The sequence below is a fragment of the Cheilinus undulatus genome, linkage group 15 (assembly GCF_018320785.1).
Source record: "Cheilinus undulatus linkage group 15, ASM1832078v1, whole genome shotgun sequence".
In the NCBI taxonomy this organism is placed as follows: Eukaryota; Metazoa; Chordata; class Actinopteri; order Labriformes; family Labridae; genus Cheilinus; species Cheilinus undulatus.
In genome coordinates, this window is record NC_054879.1 from 38,579,501 (window position 1) to 38,588,548 (window position 9,048).

Consider the following 9,048-nt stretch of genomic DNA (forward strand, 5'->3'; position numbering starts at 1 on the left):
GTGGGTTTATGACATATTTATTTACAAATCATTTATACATAACATGAATATTTCAGATATCTTAAATCACTAAATAAAAATAGTTATTTTTGGCGCTCTGATTTGACTTTGATTTGAGAAAATCCACCAAAATATTAACCTTTTTTTTTTACATACTGAACTTAAATATGATTGGTGCATAGCATTTTACTTTAGGCAAAGAAAGTCATGCTATCATTTCTGTAGTCTCGGTGTGTGACCAAAGATGTAGTTATTCCACAGTAGTTTTTGAGATTATTGTTAACGTTCTCCATGACACCCACATGCACTGAGGTGGGTTATTCATGCTGTGCTTTGGAGCCACATTGTGGGGTTGGGTGCATCCCCTGTTCCATTAGTCAAGCATTCATTAGGCGTCCTTCTTTAACAAAGTTTTTCATCACTTTCAAGTCTCTGTACTCTTTCACCACCACTCAGTTTCACAGCCTTCGGTTTCTCACAAAAAGCGAGATGTCATTTCAGCATGCGTGTGTGGAATTTATGTGAACAAATCTGCAGATGAGTTATAGATAGAGTTGACACGTTGAACGTAGCTGGCATACGGCTCCACTTCCTCCACATCCTCTGTCTGAAAGAAAGAAACAGAAAGAGAGATGCTATGAACAAGGCAGAGTGATGTGTAATTAAAAAAAATAAAGAACAGGTAGAGTTTCAGAATGAGAACCTACAGGGGGAGGTTTGGATGGGGAGTTTGAGTGTTCCAACTGCTGGCACTGCCTGAAAAAAAAGACATACCTCAGTAAAAAAAAAAAAAAAAAAAAAGAAAAGAAAAGAAAAAAGAGAGAGAAAAGAATGCCTTTCTTCAGTGTATAAGTCTTACCTGAGTATTCTTAGCTTCTTTTGTAAAATAAATAACAATCCTGCTAAAAGCCCGGTGATAATTACAACAGTTAGAATTAGCAGCCAAGGAACCGGAGCTACAGTGAGAAAGAAAATTGATCAAAGATGATAAACTTTCAAGACAGCATGCAACATTTTTCTGAAGTTAAGAATTTTTGATTCTTCCAAAAAGCTTAATATAATTTTTCTGTACTACTTCTAGAATTTAAATCTCAAATTCTGACCGATATCATGGAGTACAAAAATCCTTTCCAGTTCCCAGCAGGGGTGTCTGACAATACAGCGCACACTTTTTGTGTCAAATCCCTTGGGGAGCGTCAGACGACTCTCTACTGAGTAAAGTTCATTAGCGTCAGGTGTCACCACAGAGGATGCGTTTCCCTCATGATTCCAGCTTATGTTGGCTGCAGGGTTTCCTCCTTTAGCTGTGCACACTGCCACCACATTGTTGTTCTTAGGTTCAAGCCACATGGAAACATAAGGAGGAACTGAGTCAGGGGACACAAAACAATAGACATAAGACTCAGATTGTCATATTTAGGTCACATTAACAACTCTACTGTTTACACAACATCTGAATCTTTTTGTCTACACTAGAGAAAATAAGAAAGAAAAGTCAGGAAACAGAGAGGATTGGATTTCCAAAGGCAACAGACAAATATCAAGACAAAAAGAAAAAAGTTTGAAAAGACCCCAGGTATGGCAGGCAGAGACATTTTAATACTACAGTTTTTCAGTGCTAGGCACTTGCAGGCAGGCAGGCAAGCAAACTAAACTTTTACTAGCTTAACCACAGACATTCATTAAATCTATAAGTTTACCATCATTTGTTTTTATTCCTCTTTGTTTCTCTTTCAGTTTCTCACTTCTTAAATTTTGGTCCTCTCTGTCTCAGGCTGTATAGTTCCTGTCATTTTTATGGTACTGATGATGTCAGTGTGATATCTGCATTCTAGTGATGTCTACGATGTCTTAGCTGCGTGGTATCGTTTGATGTCTGCACTCTGATTGATGTCTCGTGATGTCTAAAATTGCATGGCATCACCTGATGTTTGACTTCTTGATGTCTCACGATGTTGTTGAATTATTATCTTGATAATATTTTTAGTTAGACTCTATAAATGTTTTGGATTCTGCCGATGTTGTTGGTTTTCTTTTGTTCAGTGTTCTTTGCCTTTGTTTGGGTTTTGTTGCTTTTTTCATGTGTCAAAGCACTTTGTAAACCCATGTTTTTAAAAGTGCTATACAAATAAAGTTATCATTATTATCATTATTAGTTATAGAACAGTCTCGGTGTATTGCTGCTGTATCAGAAATAATGGTTAAACAGTTTCTACGTAAGAAGATTCACTACTTCTATTAGGTTATTTTAAAGGACCGCCACCATGGCCGATTCTGACAAGGTCATTTACGGCTTTCAGATCAAACTGTGATAAATCAATGGGCCTAATGCAGGGGATCTCTTTTGGAACCCAAAACTGGGTTGGGAAGCCCTTTTCAGAGGGTCGCAGATGTGTGCCTGGGAAAAAGAATGCACCGAATTGTCTATGAGACTTCATCAAACAAGCATTTTTAGTCCTTTTTCATTATTTTGTTAAACCTTTTGTACTGTCTTGGGCCCAAGCTTAACTACTTTTTATTAAATATTTCTGAGTGATCAAAAAATTCTCAAAATTTGGGTTGCAATACTCCTTGAGGAGTTGATGGTGGGTCAAAAAGCGACTGGCCTAAAAAAAAGCTGAGAACCACTGGCCTAAAGCAAGAGGGAAAACCTGAAGAGTGTTAATTTTGGCAGATATTCTGGATTTAGTCTTAGTTTTTAGATTAAAATACCTTTTAAATTAGGGCACAGGTGGCCCTAATTTGTCAATTGAAATATACAGATGAAAATACTGGCATGCCTTAAATTAAGCAGATTTGTGTAGTGGAGCACTTTCAAAGCACTGATGTGATCATGGATTAATATTAACCGATACTGATAACCTTATTGAAACTCCTAAACAATCCAAGTCTTCACTGATAATATCAAAACTTTTCTATAATTTGATGAAAAGATAAGATGTTAGTATTTTAAACACAACTCTTTATCTGCAACTATAACAACTGTTTTTATAAAGTTTCTTGTCTAGTATTCTTTTCTTGATGTTACAGTTGAACACACCATGATGACATTTTATTTATCTTACCTAACAGCCATTTCATACTTGCCGACCTTTAACGCATCATAATGTAACATGTTTCCCCCATATTGTTAGCTGGTTGAATTGATCCTGCTGGTTTGAACACTGACTTCAACGTCAGATTGATACTTCTAACTAACAAGACCTGATGCAGAGTTTGACTCAGGTTAGCTTTGCTCTCAGTGTTCAGGAATTTAACATGAATTCAAAAACTAAATAAACTGAAAAAGTTTAAAAATTAAGATTGAAACATGTAAAAGCTCTTGTAGGTAGTATTTCTAGTATAAACATACATTGATAATATGGTTGCAAGTTGTGCAAGAATGATGACTAGACATGATTGGAGTATGAGGTAGGTAGGATCATTTAAGATAGTTGATTAGTGCAACGTGCATATGAGGTAAGGCATTTTACCACAGAGAGCCTTCTAACAGCACTTGAGTTACAGTGTATACATTTATTACTTGTAGCATCTGAGTATGGTAAATAGATACAATTAGGTATTAGTTCAGTATTTGGATGTAAAATGCAAGCAAATGAGGTGAGGTATTTATCCACAATGATTTAAGATACAGTTAATAGATTAGTGAGTCCAAATGTGTATAAGAGGCGAGGCTTTTACCGCAGTGAGCTTTCTTTTAGTATTTGAGTAAAGAGAGACAGAGCAGGTGATTTTACATCAAGCAGGGCTGAGGTGCTTCTTAAATGAAAGTCCTGTTTTCTGAAACTCTGTGACTAAAATACTACTGCTACTACACACAGAACAGCTGTCAAGAGTAATTTTTAAGCAAATTTTCATTGATAAAATTAACACTATGTTGTAATGTCAGCCTGTAACAGAAACAAAGCCAGAGTTAGAATCGGATTGATAATAATATTAAGCACATTCAGACATCGATGTTTACACAACTGGGCAAAACATTAAATGATGTTTTTCCAGGTGTGAAAAAGTCGAGCATATCAATATAGTTTATGTTGATATCTAAAAAAGATGCCAGACAAAAATAATCCTTTTTGAATATTTGGTCTTAATCTGGACTTATAATTTTATTTCATTTTATGGAATGATTTTTTTTTCACAAACGTATTTATTTGTGTTACTTTTCATGTACATGTTGATACTGTAGAGCTGACCTTTAACTCCTAGCTGACCTTTGACATTTGTAAAAACACCCTGAATCTCATCACATTTGATAACTTTTATTGGTCCTAATGTGACCCAAATGCATAAGAATCACATTTTCATCAAATGATACACTTTTGTACATGTGCTCAAATGTTTTGACTGCTCTGGGCCAATTTTGACTCATACCAAATAAATGAAAATGTTTTGCAAAGTCTTAACTTTTGTTAAGTTCTTTGTCAAAACTATCTCATTAGACTCCATATTAGCCACATTCACCTGATAAGTCCCAATAATTATCTTAATTCGGGATATTTAGGGAAAATTAAGGTCTGAAATACTTTTAAAAGAATGAATATCTGCCTGTGCAGGAAGCAAAATTCATTTTTTGAGATGTTCTGAAATTAAGTGTACCAACTAAACAACGTATAGGTCAGAAAGATCTGAGCTAGAACTAGAGATATTTACTGTGAATCACCATTCAGCTAAAAATATTGAAATGTGATTTTTGGTCACTTAATTTCTGGTCACGCAGATTGGAGAACAGTTGGGTTATTTCTCTCATCAAAAATTAATTCTTCAAGTTTGCAATCTGACTTTTCTGAAATCACTCTAGAAACTTGGGTAAAAAATCTATTTGCCATTTATAGAACAAGGACTTTAGCAGGAATGTCAGAATTTCCGTATGTATCACTAAAATGTTGTCCTAAATAAAATCATTGGTTTCATAGTTAAAGATAGACTGTGAGGTTTGTTGGATTAGATAGATAAAGGTCCTGATTAGTAAATATTTCTTTTTTGTAAGGAGAGTGATCCTACCTGTCATAGCCACATGATAAATAACATATTCTATCCCTCCTTTGTAAGGCGACTCGCATTTGTAGACCCCCTCGTCTTTCTTTGAGAACTTTGGGATGTGCAGGTACGACTGGAAGCTGGATGTGTTTCGAAGTGACTTCCCATCGTTGCAAGTGTCCACACTTTCGCCACCAGGTAGGAAGGCTATTCTACACTGTTTGTTTATTTCCCAGGTAACAAACATGGTGTCCTTCCACGTCTTATTGCTGCATGTCAGGTTAACAGCACTTCCTTGGTTGAAAGATACATTTCTGATTCCTGCAAAAAATAAAAAATAAATAAAAGGTACAAGTTGAATAAAAACAAACGTAAAAAAAACACTATGATAGCACATTTCTATCAGCATGTAAAGTAAACAACCCTCCAGCTATCACAGAGTAAAACATCACTGTTTTTTAAGGATTTATCCTATATGGAAACCTTTTGCTATAACTTTATCTTTGAGGCAACATAACAATCATTTAAAAAATAATTCAGTTTCACTTTTAAAAAGTAATTTCTAATTAAGTGTTTCTCACTAACAGATCTTACTTATGATTAGCATTCATATTCACATTACAATATAATCGGAAAATGTAAAATTTAAAGCATTTATTTTCATTCTTCCATGTCTTAACTAGGGCTGAACCGTTTGGGAAAATGACTGAATTGGTATTTTTTCACAATATTTGAATTTTCTATTTAATATGTGTTATTTCTAAAGTTTCTTTTCTTGTGTATTTCTTAATAAACAAACAATAAATCACTGTATATCATAACAAACACTATAAAAAAGAAATACTGTATCTAGTGGAGATTATTCTGATTTATTGCAAATTCGATATGATCTGTTGTATTAAGCGAATGTGCCTTTCTCATTTTTAATTAGCAAAACGTACAAAAACAAAGAAAGTAGGATTTTTGCAAACTGTTCTAGAAAAAAATGACACTTCAATGTTTGCATGATGTGTAGAGCACATCTCTCCCTCAAAAAAAAAAAAAAAGATCAAACTGGTATATTGACACATATTTCAGGTAAAAGAAATATTGCATCTCCTGTGATTTGAGTACAGTAGGACATATTGCAATTTAATCTAAATTTTGATTCACCCCTAGGCTTAACTGAAAAATGCATAATATCTGAACCAACATTGCCAAGCAAATGAGAAATAGAAATAGTCTGGATGCATTTGTAGTCTTTAAATATTTTACTCAGACGTAAATGTCTTAATACAACAGGGGAAGATAAGTTTACCATAAACTTTAGGAGAAGAAGTGCTGGTGATCGCAGAGGTGCTTTTATTAGATCCTGAAGGAGACGGAAGTGCAGGGAAAAAGTTAGTAAAACAGTCAGAGATTTTTCAGTTGTAAAGCAGCAGTTAGTGATGAAATTATTGTATCAGAAGAGCAAACATCATTCTGCTTTATCTGCCATTAGTGATAGTAAGTTAGTACGTCAGGTGTACAGCTGAATGATTAAAACTGGTGTGGCATGAATAGCAGCAGCAGGGCTACTTCACATAGTCTACTGTCACCCTTTTATCCCAGGCTGGGTCGCAGGGTCATCTGGATAAGCAAGTAGACCCTGACATCCCACTGTCCCACAATGTGATCTCACTCTTCGTGGACAATTCTGAGGCATTCCCTGGTCAGATGGGACATTTAATCCCTACCCTGTAGTCAACTTGGACCTCCCTTCCAATATCTAAGCTCCACATCTATCTCTAAGACTGAGCCCAATCACCCTTCAGAAGTGGCTCATTCTGATTTAAAAAATACATTAAATTCCCTATTTTATGCACTTTATTTATCCTGACGGAAATTATTCTGCTATACTGAGACATGCTACGCATAAATAAGCACAAACAGAAGCCTTAATAAGACATCAGATTAACGTGGCTTGCACAGGTAGTGGTGCTCTGAGTACCTGAGCTAGCACCCCTTCATCAACCAGGCCAAGAGTCCATACTGGTCTCCATTACAGCTCAAACCACAATCTCATTCTTTCATGTAATACCAAAAGACCTTGACCACAGATGTGGGCTGGAACACAGATTGACAGGTAAAGCCCTTCAGGCTCAAATCCCCCTCCACCACAATGGTTGTGGTTTGAATTACTCATAGACAAGAAAGTGAAATACCTCACTTGGGGAAAAGACTCAATCCCCACTCACTGGAGGAACCCCACTGCTCTATTTCATGAAAATGTTTTTGAATTCAGCATCAGATGACGCACTGTCTCTGCTGTGAATAGATATTGTGGTCTCAGACCTGTTTACTTCAGACAGGTGTAAACAAACCCCCTTGCAAGAAGTGGGCTTAAAAAACCCACAGACCTCAAACTGTAGTTCACCTCCTACTCCCAGAAACCCCACAGTGGAGAGAAGCTGCATCGTTCTGTTACTCTGCTCTAAAAACCATGATTTCCACTGCAGATTCCACACAACTGTGCTCATTTAGAAACTAAAACGGGCAACTTTTTCAAACATACATCTGTTGTGGAACATTTCCCTTCCTTGTCAGCACCTTCCACCACTCCTCCATGCATATTTTTCCACTCACTGTCTTCAGTGACTCAAAAGGACGAATTAAACAGAAATCTCGGTCTTCCCACATATACCAAGAGTTCAACACTAAACTGCAGACTCTTCAGTTATGACTGCAGCGCAACATTGAATCACTATCTTCACAGCAAGCAGTATATTGAGCCAACAGATTTATATGTAAAGAAGCATGCAATGTATATAGTATAACAGTCGCCATGTTGCTCAGTATTCAACGTCATCTTCCTGGGTGCAAAATACTCCACAAATCACCTGAAAATGGTTTCTTAAAGTTCAAACCTGGTTCTTGGCTCCATGCTTGGGAAATGATAAGAATCATGGCATAAATCCACTTCATGTCCATCTCCTGCTGTGATGTGGTCTCCTCACTCCAGTGATAAGAACATGAAGTCTTTCTCTTAATCTTCAGTCCTGAACGCTCTCACTACAGTAACATCAAACCGGGTTGATCCTGAGATATAATCTCATTTAATCCAGCAGATAATTTCCTCTCTCTCTCTTAATGCCTTGTAAGCTCACGGTTAAACAACGGCCACTTCCCTGTCACATCCAGACAAAACAGAAAAGACTCAGGCAGTCTTCATGGTGAGGATATATTAAAAGAACCATCTGACTAACTAATCCCTCCCTTCTCTCTTCCCCAACCCTCAAACCACTTTGAACATCTGCCTCCTTCTCCCACACAGGGCAACGTCTGATAAGGCATAACACCAGTTTCCTTTTGTTTGTCACATGAGGAAACAAAAGAAGACAGCATAAAAAACAGACACGCAACATGTCAGAGTACTCTCTACATATATGACTTGGTTTTTAATGTTTTTAAGCCTTACCTTGTATGAATGCATCTCAGTGTGGGGTATTCATATAGAGCTTATGCTGCGTCTTCTTTAAGGTTCTATGAAAAACAAAGACAGATGTTTAGAATGTGTTTCAACATGATGGAGATGCCAAAATCCTTTCTCTGACACAGTCTAATCACTAATCATTTCAGAGAAACTCTCATGCTGAGTAATCAACAAAGGTGCTTGTCTTCATAGAGACTTCCTTGCAAAGTGTTAATGTGGGTGCAGGCCAACTTCATTTGCAAGTCAGAGATTAGCTGACGACACGTTTTTGCACTTATTGTGTACATACGCTTGTGCGGTTTGGATGTTCAAACACTTTGTGTAGTTTGTGGTTCATAAGCGGGCTACACATCTGAGATGTCCTGATAACTGCCCTGTATTTGGTTCAACCACTTGATAAATATTCTGCTTTTCTTATTGTTTCCTGTACGCTCAGTCTGCCTGTGCATGCAGCAAAAAAAAAACAAAAAAAAAAACGGTTTAACGGTTGTGAGAGATGCAGAAAAACTCCAGGTTTAACACTGCAGTAAATGTTCTAAAATCTGCCTTGAGCAATATGACCCCTAAAATCTATAGATGTGAGATTTAGACTTCCAGAACAGCTTTGACATTACTTGGAG

The 9,048-nt window shown here is 36.6% G+C and overlaps 1 protein-coding gene across 2 annotated transcripts; it reads right to left on the minus strand.

The window, feature by feature from the left end:
- On the minus strand, nucleotides 1-8,174 carry LOC121523105 (cell surface glycoprotein CD200 receptor 1-A-like). Of its 2 annotated transcripts, XM_041807874.1 has the most exons (7): nucleotides 7,863-8,174; nucleotides 6,275-6,328; nucleotides 5,002-5,298; nucleotides 1,104-1,367; nucleotides 860-956; nucleotides 708-756; nucleotides 1-607 (listed from the first exon to the last, which is right to left on the minus strand). In XM_041807874.1, exons 1-7 carry the CDS (start codon nucleotides 7,924-7,926, stop codon nucleotides 518-520), a joined length of 915 nt encoding a protein of 304 aa, XP_041663808.1. In that variant the 5' UTR covers nucleotides 7,927-8,174; the 3' UTR covers nucleotides 1-517. The 2 variants fall into 2 exon arrangements, with proteins under 2 accessions (XP_041663808.1, XP_041663809.1); XM_041807875.1 differs by lacking the exon at nucleotides 6,275-6,328 and having other exon boundaries at nucleotides 7,863-8,172.
- Between the last annotated feature and the right edge of the window lie 874 nt (nucleotides 8,175-9,048).

What these genes read in the sequence shown, in the direction of transcription:
- LOC121523105 (XM_041807874.1), bottom strand. Translation starts at nt 7,926, where the DNA reads ATGGACATGAAGTGGATTTATGCCATGATTCTTATCATTTCCCAAGCA. An exon ending in TTTTGTACTCCATGATATCG is followed by an intron (nt 957 to 1,103) that starts GTCAGAATTTGA and finishes TTCTCACTGTAG; the next exon opens with CTCCGGTTCCTTGGCTGCTA. An exon ending in CCCCATCCAAACCTCCCCCT is followed by an intron (nt 608 to 707) that starts GTAGGTTCTCAT and finishes TCTTTCTTTCAG; the next exon opens with ACAGAGGATGTGGAGGAAGT.